The 18,290-nt window shown below is 40.1% G+C and overlaps 1 protein-coding gene across 1 annotated transcript in view; it reads left to right on the plus strand.

Moving 5' to 3' along the window:
- Positions 1–18,290, plus strand: part of ghra (growth hormone receptor a) — a 48,189-nt gene that overhangs the window by 16,620 nt on the left and 13,279 nt on the right. Inside the window, exons 3-4 of the mRNA XM_033973140.2 lie at positions 16,236–16,365; positions 17,386–17,552. Coding sequence (XP_033829031.1) covers positions 16,236–16,365; positions 17,386–17,552 — 297 coding nt within the window. The remainder of the gene's footprint in view (positions 1–16,235; positions 16,366–17,385; positions 17,553–18,290) is intronic.

Raw genomic sequence — 18,290 nt, forward strand, 5'->3', positions numbered from 1 at the left:
TGTCAGACAGGAGTTGCAGAATTCGCTGTTTGCTCAGATACGTGTGGAAAGGTTCACTGTTAAACAAATAGTACTTTTCCTGGTGTGGATGTTCTAGTGATCAGTAAGGCTCGGGTAAATACATGATGAGAGCATCTATGTCAAAGTCCAGGGACAGTTGCAGGCCGGATGTCCAGCCAGTCCGCCTGTCACTGAACTATTTCAGATAATCAGGTGAAAGAATGTCTGTGCGAAAAGGAAACAAGCCAAGTTTATCCATAGAAAGGCCCACAAATGTATCTTAAAAAAGACCTTTTGTGCTTGTGTCTTCTCTACAGTTATAATCTTTGAAACTCGTGGATCATTACGTTTACTTGGACATTTTAAATCACAATATTCACCTAAAATGACTCGATTAAAGAAACATGTCCACTGACTTCTGCGTTACAAAATTGCGGTGCCCAATGGGAGCTGACATCACCATAAACGTCATCACAACAAAGAGCCGTGGAGCTGTCGGTCCCTCAGTCCCTATGGAAAGCTGCAGTTCACACTAGCGAGTAACAGAGTTTTCATTCGTGTCAAAATGACTCCACGACGCTGCCGAATCCTACGTGTATCACAGATTGAGAAAATTGAATGAACTTGAAGAAAGGAGTGCGTCACAGTGGGCGTATGCCGATGGCGGTGAAAACGGGAATTGAAGATTGCTCAAACACGCACGAATACAATTTCAGAAGGGCAAATGAGGAGGAAACAACTATAAAATTACTAAAAGCTCTGAAAAGTCCATTTTGAAAAACAGGTCTACTTTAAATTAACTTTAAAAATAATAACAGCATGTCTCCATCTGGGATATAAAATTATTTGTTACATGTTTGTGTAAATATGCATCCATATTTTTAGCCTAATTGCTCTTCCATTTTTACACTCTGTTCAAAAACACAAGACCAATGCACTGAGGACAATCTGGGAATGTCATATTGGCACCATAGACTGTATATATAAATGGATATAGCTAACCCTCTAGCCACCGCGTTCCAAATAGGACGTGAGCCTGGACGTGCTTCCAGGTCCATCAACTCTGGTTCTAATTCACTTTCTATTGAAAAACTGTCGCTTCTCTTTCCATAACTACTCAGACAGGCTCGTCATTTTGGTCTTAAAATGTTCGTATTAACCCGCTCTTCATGATCCTGGTATGTTTATTTTGTTATTTTGCCTGTAAATCAAGATATGAACAATTGTAATGAATAAATTAGGCACCTTCTTTTCCTGAGGTTGCAACAGGTTTGATTGACACGCTGAGTTCTTCTCTCAACCAGAAAACACTATGTTCCACCTTATGATGTCATGAGGAAACAACATTATTACATAGATCAGAGAATAGAGCCCTTTAACAAACGTAACGTAATAGCAGTATGCCACAAATTATGTCATTGCTTGCTATAAAGTTGAACTATGTAACTTTTCTGGTGAAACATATGCTACCTGTTTGCCTTCAAGGAGATGTTATTTGTGTACTTTTAATGTTCATCAGTTAAAAATACAAGATAATTAGTTTAAAGCCACACGGTACAACATTAAAGTCAAAGCAATAAAATCACTACGGAGCAAGCAGATGGCAGACTCCCCACAAGAAAAAGTGACATAATGCAGCTTTAATGTTCCCTCAACTTCCACCACAAACACAATTCCCAACACGTTATGTAACCCAAACCAAGATTTCTTTTCCAAACTTGCCTCTTAAAAATCAGACAGCCTATCCCAACGTTGGCCCAAGGTTTGAGAAAATACACCCACCCATCTTGGCAGCAGATGTAACACTAGATTGTGTGTACAAGGCAATAGTAACCCTCTGCACGGTTACCACTGGTTACCAACTTTGTGTCAAAGAACACCGCCTCACCCATCACGATCGATGTTTGAGCCTGCGGTGCACATCAACGCAGAGCACAACATGGGCAGGCATTTAGAGAAGGGTAATGCAGGAGGAAAAAGATACAGGGAGATTGAGACAAATGTTGAGCGTTGGATATAATGTCTGCGGTGAGGCTTTAAATATAGAGCAGTATCGTCCGACCTCTTCTCTGGGCTTGTTGCGTGGCTGAGCTGACAACGGGTCTATAACCAATCTGCAGATGTGAGCCGCAGAATTCCAGGAAAGATGGTTTTAACGTTCCAAATGGAAAGTAGTTTTGAAAAAGAGCCATGGATTCTGACAGTGAATATTTGATACGGACGTTTTGGATCGTCCTGGTGTTTTTTTCATTTTATTACTTGCACATAGGGCCAGGACTTGCAGTTTGATTAAATGCACATAGCTCACTGGTGCTTCACAAGAGACTAGGGATTCAAAGCAATGTTTATTTTTATTTTTTTATTTATTTTGCCATCAGTCTGCAACAGTTGTGGGCTGCATTTCATGATACTGTTGTAGAATCATGATCACGATATAGATTCCACCCATAGACTGTATATATACATGGACATATGAGACTAGCATTAGCAACAGGTTTGATTGACAGCGTTGCTAAGGGGAGGGGCATTAACTTTAATAGCTTCACTCCAGATTGGCTCTTTGGTTGCTATGATACTCGAGGTCGGAATTCCAAATATGGCTTCATCTCTTTTGGATCAAACCGTCTGTTTTATAGACTTTTTAAAAACTGTGATTGCAAAAGGCCTGTCACGATAATTACTATATCGACTTTTCGTTCAGTATACGTTAATGCAACAATACTTTTTTTATGAACTTCTAATGACTCATTATAGATCCATACTAACTATCTAAGTGTTGCATTCTTCTGTTTATTATTATTGGGGATAATTCTGCTTTATGTTTTGGTTTCAATATTATCGTGTATCGTCTATATTTACTTGAGCAATATATCGCACTTCAGAATGTGTTATCGTGACAGGTCTAGATTGCAAACAGACCTTATCGACATATTTTATTCTCTGCATTTGGGAATTAGTTACCTAAAAATTGGAGACAGACCAATTTATCAGTTGGCCAGCACGTCGGGCCAATATTTGGACTTTTTAAGCTTATCGACTATCAGCCTTAAATCTCCAGCACAGGCCGATATTTTGTTATGGTCGATTTACTGCCTGGAGAATACACACAAAGCTTAAATATGAAGAAAAAGCTTCAGTAAAAGTGATACACAGCTCTCTTAAAGGTTTGTGGTAAAAACCGTGACTCAGTTTTGAAATGTGGTTCAGTTTTGTAGTAAATTTAAATTACATAATTTGAGGAAAATAATAAAAATTGGCCTTACATATTGGCCTGAAAATACTGGCAGACCTTACTGAGCACGGGTTGTGCTGGATTCTAAATCGTCGGTATCGGCATCGGTCATGAAAAAACCCACATAAAAAAATAGCAGTATTTTGGAGGATTTTACAACTTCAGGCTGATCTCAGACAGTAAGTTGGTCTGTTTTAGTTACATGTTCAAGTATTAATGACTATGGCGATGTCGATTGCTATGTTTTAAAACCAAAAGTCAAAGTTTGTTGTGAAGATCAGACACACAGGGACTTGCTTGACAACAGCCCTCTCTGTGTGTTTGCCCATGATATCAGACTTCATGCTTGCAGTTTAACCGCTGTTGACGAAAAGCCACAAGTCTGTCCAGACAGCAGCGTTTTATTGAGGCGAGATGAGCCGGTCTGAATGTTTGAGCCGAGACGTTTATCACCTCCACATGCGGCTTTATCTATAAAGACCTTTAGTGGCCCGCTCTGTAAACAAACGTGCTTCAGAGATGGTTCTTAACTGAAAAAAGTGATAGAAATTGGCCTGTCATGGTAACAAATCTTGTAGTGCGATGTATTGCATAAGTAAATTTAGACGATACACGATAATATTGAAACAAAACATAAAGCAAAATAAATTATCCCCTAAAAATATTCAAAAAATCGCCCAAAAATATGAACTGCAATAAATACATAACAAAATGCAACACTTAAGTAGTTAGTTTGTGTCTATAATGAGTCTTAGAAGTTAATATTTCAACTTTCTACAGTTTAAATCAAAGAAAAACTGATAAACTGACCCTAAAAATGATTGTTCCATGTGTGATGTATTGAGAAATAAGTCGATATAGTAATTACCATGACAGGCGTAGATAGAAATACCATCAGATTCAATCCACGACAAAACTTTAACATTTACTCCAGCTTTAAATGACATAGTAATACAATTGCGTGTACATGTAACTGAACCAAAATGTACACCTTTTCGTGTTGTTTCAGTGTTAGATTAGTATATACACATGTGCTTTTGCTTTTCGCAGATAACACAACTTGAAGCCGTTTGTTTTGTGCCAGAATTATCTCGTTCCTTCGCTTGCATGTGATGTGCAAACATGACCAGGCATGTTCATGTATCGACCGCATTAGGAAGCAAAACCTCCGGAGTGACAACGCTCCGAGCTGTCCCCGTAAACGAGTCTCCGCAGACAGGCCTGAATCTGAATCACGTCGGAATCTGATCATTTCTACTCATTGTGCTCAGCTTCAGTCTTTTTAACAGAGAGGTCTACAGCCAGTGCTCTGTCTGTAAAAGCACGAAGTTTGGAGCAGACTTTGGACAAACAGACTGTAAAGTGTGTTGGTTTTGTTCATTGGATTAAATGTGAAAACCTCTTTTTTTAAATAAGTGAAAAATACGGTTCTATGACTTTTTTACTCTGTAGCCCAGAAACACGTCCAAAACCGTGTCCCTGGAGCAAACCCAATTTAAATCACTGCTGGCTTAAACCCCAAACCACAATGGGAATGTTAGTCCATTAACTGCTGCTGGAGGAAATCATACATCATACATAATAACACTTGACTGTTGAGTTTTAAGTATTTAGAGAATGCAAAAAATAACATGGTAGAATTCAACAATACAGGAGTAAAAGCTCAATACGTCCAACCTGGTCTCCATAGAGATGTTATGACATTAAACTTTACAATTTTGTATTCATATAATTACTTTGAGTGAGCTTGTCCCTCCACAGATCTGACTGTAGACTATAACTTGGCCTGCCTGTCATATTTAATGTCAAGACAAAGCCATAACAGCTCCATGGAGACAGGCAGGTTGCAGAGAAGTTACATAATGGCGCTTTACATTAAATGAAATCCAATCATTTATATTTGTCAGAGACTACAGCATTAGGTCCTATATTATACAACATGAACTTGTGATTTAAAATGTTGTGACCTCCTCAAAAACATACCTGGAATTGTGTTTTGTTTCATTCACATGTTTGAGTAACACTTTATTATTAGTCTGTCTGCATCTCCAAAGCTCAAAATGCTCTGTTCCACCTTGTGATGTCATTAAGTGGTAGTTTTCAACAGCTCCTTTTACGTTTAGTTCTATAGAGATTTGTCAGTTCCAGGGCTGAACTCATTCCAATGATTCTAGTGAAAGCGTAAGGTGCTTTTTGAGGAGTTAACAACATTATAACACGGCTTACATCTCACAAGAATCCATTTTGCGTAATACAGGACCTTTAATATCTAAGTACACACCACGTCCTTTGTGATTCACTGTGACTGATGTTTAGATTGAATTCAACACTTTGCTGTGAGGTTAGCCAGCGTGCGGCTACATATTGGATGTGGCTCTGTGAAGAAGAATGCAGAGGGTAGTGTAGTGTAATTAACATAGAGAGTGAGACAGGACATGTGAACTTACAACAGAGTGCAACATGACTGGAGCTATTAAAATGGTTAGCCACAGAGCGGATCCGCGTTTGGACGTAATGTGTGTGTCCAGTGGTGGATGAAGTACTCACGTTTGTTGCTTGAGTAAAAGTACAGATACAGGAGCAAAAATATCACATGAAAAAAATCTACTTAAGTAAAACTATTAAAGTACATGTTTAAAAATGTGAGTTAAAAGTAATAGTATTTCACACAAGTGTTGTTCCAAGTGTTAAATGTTGATAAAAAATGATACATATCTTGCTCCTCAGTAACAATACAAATCAGTTTCTTCAGTTTTCCTATGACCTTTGTGCAGTTATTTTTGTTTGCTCAAACCCGAAGCTTTAACTCGAAAACTTTAGTCAGAATGTTTCCAGGAACATGGTAAAAGTAACCCGTCAAATCATATGAAAAGTACTTTTTACTTTTCAGTCCAGTAAAAAAATGGAGTGGAGTAGAAAGTACAGAAACCTGCTCTCAAATGTAGTGACGTAAAAGTAAAAAGTATCCAGTGTGAAATGAATTGAAGTAAGTAAAGTAGATATCTAAAAATTTTACTACTTTTACTTTGTGACTTTCCACCGCTGGTCATATCAAAGCCATTAACGTGGACTTAAGACTTGATAAATTAAGTCCTATAAATGAGTTGGACGTGTACAAAGTGCCTGGGTCATGTGCGTGTCTCTCTTCAAAGCTGTGAGCGCTCAGATGAAACGGGGGATTTAGGTAAAAGTGAGAGATAGGGTCTTCCTGTTTGTAGCGTAGGCCGTGTTTAGTCGGTGGGAGGAAAGGCTCGTGTATTCAAGGAATCAAACAATGGAACTTTGATATTGTGCGTGGCTTTGTGTTCGGTGCGAGCGTGAGAGCGTGTGTGCTCACCTATGAGGCGCTCCGTGTGCATGGAGCGGTTATTTATATCGTGTGTTTACATTCCCATGTTTGTCTCTGGTTGCGGTCTATCACCTTTCGCTCCCTTCACTCCTGCCACACTTTTCACTCTCTTAAAAGGTTTAAGGCTCCCAGCAGGTCAAGGCAAGATATGAGTGTCCTCTGATAGACACTGCTGCCACTGAGGCTTTTACTGGTTTGATTGTGTTACATGGGAATGTGCCAATTAGAGGCTCTCTCTACTCTCTCTCTTTCTCTGACTCTCTTTCTCTCTGACTCACTCTCTGACTCCCTCTCTTTCTCTGACTTTCTCTCTGACTCCCTCTCTCACTCTCTGACTCCCTCTCTTTCTCTGACTCTCTTTCTCTCTGACTCCCTCTCTCACTCTCTGACTCCCTCTCTTTCTCTGACTCTCTTTCTCTCTGACTCTCTCTCTCACTCTCTGACTCCCTCTCTTTCTCTGACTCTCTTTCTCTCTGACTCCCTCTCTCACTCTCTGACTCCCTCTCTTTCTCTGACTCTCTTTCTCTCTGACTCCCTCTCTCACTCTCTGACTCCCTCTCTTTCTCTGACTCTCTTTCTCTCTGACTCTCTCTCTCACTCTCTGACTCCCTCTCTTTCTCTGACTCTCTTTCTCTCTGACTCCCTCTCTCACTCTCTGACTCCCTCTCTTTCTCTGACTCTCTTTCTCTCTGACTCTCTCTCTCACTCTCTGACTCCCTCTCTTTCTCTGACTCTCTTTCTCTCTGACTCACTCTCTGACTCCCTCTCTTTCTCTGACTCTCTTTCTCTCTGACTCCCTCTCTCACTCTCTGACTCCCTCTCTTTCTCTGACTCTCTTTCTCTCTGACTCTCTCTCTCACTCTCTGACTCCCTCTCTTTCTCTGACTCTCTTTCTCTCTGACTCCCTCTCTCACTCTCTGACTCCCTCTCTTTCTCTAACTCTCTTTCTCTCTGACTCCCTCTCTCACTCTCTGACTCCCTCTCTTCCTCTGACTCTCTTTCTTTGACTCTCCCTCTCTTTCTCTCTCTAACTCAGTCTATCTGACTCTCCCTGTCTCTCTGACTCTTTGATTCTCTCTCTGATTCTCTCTCTTTCTCTAACCCTCCCTCTCTTTCTCTCTAACTCTCTGTCTATCTGACTCTCTTTGGTTCTCTCTCTCTCTCTGACTCTCTCCTTCTCTAACTCTCCCTCTCTTTCTCTCTGACTCTCCCTCTCTCTCTGACTCTCTTTCTCTGACTTTCTTTCTGTCTCTCTTTGATTCACTCTCTTTCTCTAACTCTTCCACTCTTTCTCTCTGACTCTCTCTCTCAGACTCTTTCTCTATCTCTGACTCTCTCTCACTCTCTCTTTCTCTCTCTGTCTGTCTCTCTAACTCTCTTTGAATCTCTCTCTGTCTATCTGTCTCTCTCTGACTCTCTCTCTTTCCCTGACTCTCTCTCACTGGCTCTTTCTCTTTGACGCGCTCTCTCTGCCTCTCTCTCTGTCTCTCTGACTCTCTCTCTCTCTGTCTGTCTCTATCTCTCTCTCTATACTCCACATAAACCTGTGCATCACATTAACATATTCAGTGAAGCAGTTGAAACTCTTGTGACCTTTTAAGGCCTGGACAAACCTGTTTATTCCAGTTTACATGAAATTACAGCTTCTTGCGTCATGAGGTGAGAGTGTCCAGTTATGCGTACGTAAATAACAGCAAAAAATCTACAAAAAAGTAGTAACAAGATTGACATTTTAAACCGAGAAACCCTTATAACGATGTGCTCTGCTGTGGTTTCAAGTGTGGGGCAGGTTTCAAATGAAGGACTTGGCTCGCAATGACAAAAAAGTCTTTAAAAGTCTTCTCTCCATGTGGTGAACAGAGATGCTCTCAGATAAAATCATCCATGTGTGCGTCTCACTATGTTTATTGGGAGTTTTAGTAATTGTAGCATTTTGAGGTCAATAGGATCATTATTAAAAGCTTACATAGACCAGTCCAAGGCCATTGAGTTCTCCTGTTCTGGTGCTGTGGTCTTTTATCACAAACTGCACCAATTATGAGCCAGTATCAGAGTCGTTCCATGTTTTTTCCCCTCTGTTCTGTGCCTTTTTTTAATTTGTGACCTTACATACATCATAGAGAAAGAACAGAACACTAATATTTAGAACTGGACACGTGTACTTTTATACGTAAAGTTGTATTTGTAGCTTTTTTTAATATGCAAAAGCGGAATGTCAAGAAAGTATATCTATCAGAAGACTCTCTCTCTCTGACTCTCACTGTCTCTTTCTCTCTGACTCTCTGTGTCTCACTATTTCTCTCTCTCTCCTTTTCTCTCTCTGACTCGCACTCTCTCTCACTCTCTTTCTTTCTCTTTGACTCTCTCTCTGATTCTTACTCTCTCTGACTCTCTCCCTCTCATTGTCTTTCTCTCTCTCCGACTCTCTCTCTCACTCTGTCTTTGTCTGACTCTCTCTCTCTGACTCGCTCCCTCTGACTCTCTCCCTCTGACTCTCTCTGTCTGACTCTCTCTCTCTGACTCTCTCCCTCTGACTCTCTCTGTCTGACTCTCTCTCTCTGACTCTCTCCCTCTGACTCTCTCTGTCTGACTCTCTCTCTGTCTGACTCTCTCTCTGTCTGACTCTCTCTCTGTCTGACTCTCTCTCTGTCTGACTCTCTCTCTGTCTGACTCTCTCTCTGACTCTCTCTCTCTCTGACTCTCTCTGTCTGACTCTCTCCGTCTGACTCTCTCTGCCTGACTCTCTCTCTCTCTGACTCTCTCTGTCTGACTCTCTCTCTGACTCTCTGTCTGACTCTCTCTACCTCTGAGTATCTCTCTCTGACTTTCTCTCTCTTTGATTCTCCCTATCTGTCTCTGACTCTCTGAGACTCTATTTTTTATTATTAATTTTGATTCAAAATTGTAATGTAAAGTATATCTATTATAGGAGAAAAAAGCCAAGTAAATACAAATAGTATTAATTTTTTGTATTGTTAATCTTCTGAATAAGGATAGTATAGTGTTATTTTTACAGTCCTTTCACTTCTATGCAGTACTTGTTTTGAACCTCACGTACCACATTCATAGGGGGTTTTAACACAGTTCTACCAAAACAGGAATGTGATTATTGTTATGAGGAAAAAAATACATCTCAGTGTTAAGAAATCTGAAATGTTGTCCACACAAATAGGCAATATACATGAAGGTTTGTACAAGTAAGTGAATGAAATGGAGCTAAAGACAGTAGCATCACAGTTCTTACAGCAGGTACATTACCAAACAACATGAAAAGTTAACACAAGAAGTTTTTTTTTACACCATAAATCCATAAGAGAGTTGTGTAGTTATGTTTTGTACAGTTATCTCTCGGCACAATTGTTCATGTAAAGCTTTTTGTGTATTCTCTGGCTGCTGGTACGCAAAAAAGTGCAAATATCTAATGTTTATGGGAGTTCACAATTCTAAAAAATATAGACTATTTTATAGATAAACATTTAATGAGAAGGAGAGAATGTAACTTTAATTAGATGTAAAACTGAAATGGACAAAATTTCTTCAAGCAGTTCACTATCAAAAGGTGATGGCGCTAAATGAACGTATATATCATTAAACGTAAAAAAAAAAACTAACTCGGCCTATAACCTTCCCAGTATATTTGAACAGCTTACCAAGTGGAGCCGGTGTGGACCTAATGAGCGTGGGCATGGGCTGTTGGTGGATTTCAAACACTAATAGCTGCGAAGGACATGGAGGCAGATAAGTGGTTTCGCTCGCTCCGCATGAAGACAGGATGTGCTGCTAAGAGCTGTTTATCAGGCTGTTAGCACACGCAGGGCCCAGAGGATACATATGGACAGGGACCGCACTGAACAGGTCTGCTCTTTACCGTCACGGAAGAGTACACGCTGTGAACAAAGGGGCAGGTGGACATCGTGTGCTACGTTACGTTCTCCATATTCACACCGTCCATATGTATACAGGTTGGCGGTGCGATTCCAGCTCCAGTTCCTTGACGTAAAGCGATTTGAAGGTGGAAAAGCGCTATTTAAAAACATGGCCGATTACCATTTACATGTTTATAGCAAATCTTATCGTGTTACAGCTGAAATAACAAAAATCTTCCTAATATAGCGAAGAAAAAGTACACACGACAAGTACTGAGCCCCAAAATATGACAGGCCTAAGTGTTTGTGCTTGGTGGATCCTGGAACAGCAGTCTAGGCAGTGCTATCTGAAATGAATGATGAAAGCTGTACTTTTTCTTCAAATGAATAGTATTTAATGTAAGTTTTAATTAGTTCTAAAGGAAGAAGTATTGAAAAAATGTATTGTTTTAAGTGCCAATATGGAACGTAGATTATAAGGTTTCCAGGTTTAGTCAAAGGGAGTGCATCTTAATATACATAAAGGAGACATGTTTGCTGGCTTGTAATCAAAGAATGAATGTGGACCTTTTGGGATTAATTTCTATTTAATTCATCTTTTATCGCACAGGGTTTTGTACAGTTCAAACCAGAAGTTTACATACACTATATAAAAATGACACATATGCTTTTTTTTCTCACTGTCTGACATGAAATCAGACTACACCCTTTGTGTTTTAGGTCAATTAGCATTACCAATTATTTCTATTTCCTAAATGCCAGAATAATGAGAGAAGGATTTTTAAAAACAATTTATCATGACTTTTCAAAGACTTTCTTCAAAGATTACGTACATTTCATTAGTATTTTGGCCCATTCCTCCTGACAGAACTGGTGTAACTGAGCCACATTTGTAGGCCGCCTTGCTCGCACATACCTTTTCAGGTCTGCCCATACATTTTCAATAGGATTCAGATCAGGGCTTTGTGATGGGCACTCCAAAAAACATAGACTTTGTTATCCTTAAGCCACTTTGTAACCAGTTCTGCTTCAGGTCATTGTCCATTTGGAAGAGTCATGTGCACCCAAGCTATAACTTCCTTACTGATGTGTTGAGATGTTGCTTCAGTATTTCCACATAATGTTCTTTTCTCATGATGCCATCTATTTTGTGAAGTGCACCAGTCCCTCCTGCAGCAAAACAACCCCACAACATGATGCTGCCACCCCCGTATTTCACAGTTGGGATGGTGTTCTCAGGCTTGCAAGCTTTGTCCTTTTTCATCCAAAAGAAAAACAATGCTCATTATGGCCAAACAGTTCAATTTTAGTTTCATCAGACCATAGGACATATCTCCAAAAATGAAGGTATTTGTCCCTCTGTGCATTTGCAAACTGTAATCTGGCTTTTTTATGTTTCTTCTTGAGTAATGGCTTCTTCCTGCAGAGTCATGTCGGTACAGTCCTCATTTGACTGTGGATAATGACACTCTCTTACCAGTTTCAGCAGCATCTTCACAAGGTTTTATGCTTTTGTTCTTGGGCTGATAGGCACATTTTGGTCCAAAACACATTCATCTCTGGGACACCGAACCCATCTCCTGTATGACCTTCTGACTTTGAAGAAAGTAATGAAAAATTGTCTAAAAAATCCTTCTCTCATTATTCTGGCATTTAGTAAATAGAAATAATTTTGTTAATCCTAATTGATCTAAAACAGGAAGGGTTTAGCCTGATTTCAAGTCAGACAGTGAGTAAAAAAAGCATATGTGTCTTTTTATTTAGTGTATGTAAACTTAATACACTGTCAACTGTAGCTGAGAAAAGCTAATATTCTCTGGCTCGTGTTAACACCCTACACATGTGACATGCTTCAGTCTCCACTTCCAGCCATGTTGAATAATGTATACACTTTTTCAGCGTTGACCAAGACCTTTGACCTCAACCCCCCAACCCTACTCATTATAATAAGACCACCTTGGAAAACGTGTGTTAGCTTTAGCTCATACCCTCAGGCTTGTTACCTGTACTCTGCAGTAGTTTCATTCAGCCAGTTTTAAGGCATATTTAAGGCGTGTAAACCAAAACTTGTAACTGGATCATGTCATTATTTGTTTGGTTATATTTTATGTAATGTTCTCCCACAGTTCACAGCTCCCCCTTCACATCGAGTGTCTGCAGAGTACACTTTGATGGTGGCAGCTGGAATTTGTTGGTTGGGGGAGGGAGGCCAAGTAGAAATAGCAAAGCTCTGGGAACCACACCGGTGTGCACAAGATGAAGGGCGGGATCGTTGACAAGGCCAAAGGGGGAGGAATGGGGGGGGGGGACTGACAGGGGCGGAGGGGGAGGAGAGGGACAAGGGGGAGGATGGGGGGTCTGGCTGAGGTTGAGGGGGAAGGGAGGTGTTGTTCTGATAGGGGCTGAAAGGGGCGATACCGATTTCGATACTGTAGCTTTAAGTATACTTGATATCAACCGATACCAGTGCAGAGATTTAAACAGCATTTATTTCCTTTTAAACAAAAATAAAACATGACAAAACTGATCCAAATGTGTTATGTAACTGTTATTTATCTCTGAAGTAACCACAGAACAACTTTGTATAAATAAAACTTCAAACACTGTGAGACTTTTCTGTCCAACGAGGATATCGGATGAACTGATATTAGGAAGCCGATATCTGATCCAGGGAATTTTTCAGTATCGAATCGGTGCATTCGTAGGTCAGATAGGGACAAAGGGGGAGGAGGGAAGCTCTGACTGGGACAGGGGGGACATACTAGTCATTGATTTCTGCGAGAAAATGGTTAGCACTGCCATCAAATTGTAAATAGAAGTTTAATCAGGAAAAGGAGGTGTGTTTCCCGGGTAATAGTCATTGTCTGTAGAGATTTGTCATCAGAATGTTCCAGCTGAAGCCCTTGGTCTCTGTGTGTTACCTCACACAGTGTAAACAAGCACAAGGTAATACCCATACTTGAGTACCCCAGGGATTATTGTTATGCATTGGCTTGTACGCACACAGTAAATACGTCCTTTAAGATGCAAATGAAATACAAAGAAACAGCAGAAGAAAATAAAATACACATTATCTCAACATACCAGTCACTTCTACAACAAGGAGAAACTGTTTACATTTCCTTTCCTTTACAAACCTCAAACTTATAACATCTGTGACCTGTCAGGCATCAGTTTGTGCTTTATATCATAACTACTAACTGTAATTATAACTCCCAGCTGGAGCCAAAATGCTGGTCCTGTACTGCAATGGCAAAAACTTGGTGTCCAGACCTTGTTTCAAGAAAAGATTATCTATCGTAAATAGGATGCATCTTACAGCTTCAGGAAGTGACTGACAGTTTTGACTCTTGTGAGCTTTAAGCCGTGGTATAATGTTGTTTCCTCCTCAAAAACATGCCTGGAGTTGTGTTTTTTCATTCACACATGTTTGAGTAATCCTATATTATAAGGCTGTCTGCATCTCCAAAGCTCAAAATGCTCTGTTCCACCTTATGATGTCATGAAGTAGTAGTTTTCAAGTTAACAGCATAGACTGTATATATAAATGGACATAGCTAACTTGCTAGACACAGCGGACCAATTAGGAAGTGAGCATGGGCGAACTTCTGGCGCCATCGACTCTGGCTCCAATTCACTTTACACTGAAAAACTGTTGCCCCTCTCTCTGTAAATGCTGCTGTCAGCCTCGTCATTCTGACCTTAACATGTTCGCATTAACTTTCTTTACATGATTCTGCTATTTTAATTTCGCTATTTTGTCCGTAAATCAAGATATTAACATTAATAAGACAAATCAGGCGGCTTCTTTCCCCAAGGTTGGTTTGATTGACAGTGTTGCTAAGTGTCGACTCCCTGCTAAATCACAGTTGCGTGCCAGAAGGGGCATTACTTTACTGTAACAGCCTTGCTCCGGATTGGTTTTTTGGTTGCTATGATACTCATGGTTGGAAATTCAAATATGGAACTCGGCTCCAGATTCGCCCCTATAACTGCCAGCCTCGACGAGTTTCATTTGCAGCTTTGTGCGCTAAACTCAGGTATGTTTTTGATGAATATAGTGGTTCCTTGTTTAATGTGGGGGTCGCGTTCTAAAAATAATCGGTAATAGGCAAAATCCACAAAGTAGTCAGCTTTATTTTTTGCAATTATTATATATGTTTTAAGGCTGTAAAATTTCTCACCACACATTTTATGCACTTTTCTCAGACAGACATTAACATTTTCTCACATTCCCCCTTCCTCGTTTCTGAAATTTGTCGATGCAGAATGTTTCATTAACATTGTGGGTTTTGTTGAGGAGAAAACTTGCAAACATACAGCACTTCAGAGTCACACTGCGATCCAACATTTATGTAAATTTGTCTGAACACATTCTGTGCTGTACAGGAGACACGGCACAGAGGAGACTGATGGACAATGGTCTACAGTCCCTCAGCCAATCAGGACGCAGAACACAATGCACGTTCATACACAGAAAAAATCTGAAACAGTGAGGCCGCGAAAGGTGAACCGCGATATAGTGAGGGACCACTGTAAACAACATTATAACATAGATCAGAAAATAGCGTAATATGGGCTCTTTAAATCTTCACTATCTGTTCTGTGAAATAGATTTGACAGACTTGTCTCCTTCGGACACTGTTGCAAAGAGTTGAAATGGTTGTTTTGTTGTTGGTATCTGTCCTGCGTGTGGGGCTGAGCCGTGTTTATGTTCTGAGCGGGCGGTGATTTATACTGGAGCAGAGAGAGGAGTGCAGCAGAAATCAATGATACCCTCAGTGCTTTATTTATGGTTGCAGTAGGCCCTGTTCCTCAGAGCCAGATGAGAAACTGCGCTGGCCGTTTGGCAGAGCGAGGGAGGTGGCGATGATGATGAGTGACGAAGAGCACTGGAGAGGCTGAGTCAGAGTGTGGAACCGGGGCCAGCAAAAAAAAAACAGGACATGTGAATTTTATGCTTCTATTTAGCCGGAAATATATGGACAGGAACGGAAGGAAAATGGGAAATGAAAAAGCAAATGCTCAAATCGTTTATCCTGGAAGCTCTGAACACACGAGTCCTGAACTCAGGTCTCTGCACTGGCTTCACGAGGCTCAAAGTACATCTCCGACTCCGGCACTCTGAGGACTTCAGGGACCGGCCTCCTGCTGGTGCCCAGAGTCAGGACTAAACATGGAGAATCAGCGTTTCATTTTTAAGCAGCTATAATCTGAAACAGCCTTCCTGAAGATGTGACACAGGCCTCCTCTACCCAGATCTTGGCTCAAAGTGGTTCTGTTTAGCAGTCTGGGCATATGACTGGTTAGATAATAAGATTTAAGCCATAAAAGGTTGAATTAATAACTTTTATGACTCATTACAGATGCAAAATAATGACTTAAGTGTTTCATTCTGATGTTTATTTATTGCAGCTCATGATTTTCTAACAGTATTGTACATTTAGAATAGTTTTGTGGTTTAAATCTGCACTTGGTCAGTGGTATAAATTAGTTTCAGTATTATCATTTAGTATTATTTATCATCTTTAACTTCAAAATATGTGATCGTGACAGGCCTAATCGTGTGTTACAAATAAACTTGCCTCTTCATTGCATATCTAGCGGTTAATAGTATAGTATTTTTCATTTACAAAGGGACAAGATTTGACATAAGGCATCTGTTCTACTTAGTTTGATTTAGTCATCGCTACAAATAGGTATTTCATAACTCACCAGATACTTCAAAATCAGCAGGAGTGATTATAATGTCTATAATGTGTCAAATTAAGTGTATTTTGTTTTGCAGCTCCCCTTGTGCCTCATTTCACTGAGTGCATTTCGAGAGAGATGGCCACGTTCAGCTGTTGGTGGAGCACTGGCAGTTTCCAGAACATCTCGTCTCCTGAAGATCTCAAGGTTTTCTATGAAAGGAAAAGGTACTTGTGCATTTAATGTTGCACTCTTTCTTTGACCTCAGCAGCTGCTTATATCTGTACTGGAACAAGACACATTGCGCTCACATGAGGAAATAGTGGTACAGCTTTTAACGTTCTACCGTTCTACCCATTAAACATACGCCATTCCACTTAGACCTGTCACGATGAATACTATTTGGACTTAGCTTTCAATACATGACCGATGGAATTATTTTTGGGGGTCAATTTTTATCATGGGGACTTTTTCTTTGTACTAATGGGAATATTTTAGTGATTTTGCAGCACTATGATAAGATTTGAGCTGTAGAAAGTTGAGTTATGAACTTCCAGGACGCATTAGCATAGACTGTATAAAGCAGTGGACTAAGTGAGTGTGATGTCACCCGTAACGTTCGGCTACAGTCAAATGAAGCTAGCAGTTACAGGGACGAATTTGGAGCCAAGTTGCATATTAGGAAATTCGACCACGAGTATCATAGCAACCAAAGAGCCAATCCGGAGCGAGGCTGTTGAAAGTAACGAGCGGAAGCTTAGCAACACTGTCAATCAAACCTGTTGCTAATGCTAGCGGAAGTGACCTCAGGGAAAGAAGGCGCCTGATTTGTTTGTTATTAATGTTCACATCTTGAGTTACAGACACAATAGCAAAATAAAAATCACGTAGAGCACTTACAGAGAGAGAGGTGACAGTTTTTTAATGTCAAGTGAATTGGAGCCAGAGTCAGTGGAGCTATTTGAAACGCGGCGTCTAGCAGGTTAGCTTTGTCCATTTATACAGTCTATGCACATTATAGATACAACTACTTAAGTGTTGCATTCTGCTATTTATTTATTGCAGCTCATATTTTTTTAACAATATTATACATTTAGAATCGTGTTTTGGGGATAATTCTGCTTTAGGGTTTGGTTTCAATATTATCATTTATCATTTATATTTACTGCAAAATATTGCACTTCAAAATGCATTATGATGACAGGCCTAAGTTCACTTGTTAACATATTTATCTGTCTGCTTCACAGCCCTGGAAAGACCGACCGTAACGAGTGTCCTCAGTATAATTACCTAAACCAGGAGTGTTTCTTCGACGCTAACCACACCACGGCCTGGGACACATACTGTCTGGAGCTCCATGTTCATAATGTGACATATGCCAATGAAGACGACTGCTTTACTTTGCCCTATATCGGTGAGAAATCGATATATTTTTGAATGTAATATGTCGTTTTAGCAGTATTCTTCTTTAAAGGTGTACTACTTAACTTTTCTGATTAAGGGTCCACCAATTGTTTGTCTCCGTAGAGATTAGACAAACTTTATTAAGGAAATTATTTCACATCAAAAAGCCACATTCAATCACACTCCTGCAAGATGGTGTTGCTTTGCCTGGAGTGTTTCAAGTATCTGTTTCCATGGAGACAAGCAGGCGTTACAAGTTATAGGCTAGATCTGTGGAGAGGTGAGTCGCACAGTAAGAATGCTTATGTTGTTTTTCTGTCTTTATCAAGGAATAGTTTTTAGCAATAAAACGCCCTCTAATTGAATAAATGCAAGATATATCATTTTTATTGCCAAACTGTGGAACATTCCGAGCAAAGCAGCCACATTTCCATAGAGAGTTTATCCTTGAATAATGTGCGATTTTGTGTGTGTGAATGCTCATAAATAATACATATTTGCAAAGTTATGCCTTGTGTGGATAGGTGATAGAAATGATTTACAAGCGTCCTTTTTGTTGGATTTAAAGCTACCATCTGTGAGTTTATGGCAGAAACCTGTTCCCCCTCCCCTCACCTGGCCATTGTTCAGACTCACCTGGTCTTCTTCTGTCAGACCAAAGCTGGCACAGTATCAGACTGCAGTAGACAGCATCTAGTGTGATATATGAGAATACAACAGGGACGGGTTGACCAATCGAATTATATAT

This window comes from Periophthalmus magnuspinnatus, chromosome 9, assembly GCF_009829125.3.
Source record: "Periophthalmus magnuspinnatus isolate fPerMag1 chromosome 9, fPerMag1.2.pri, whole genome shotgun sequence".
Classification (NCBI taxonomy): Eukaryota; Metazoa; Chordata; class Actinopteri; order Gobiiformes; family Gobiidae; genus Periophthalmus; species Periophthalmus magnuspinnatus.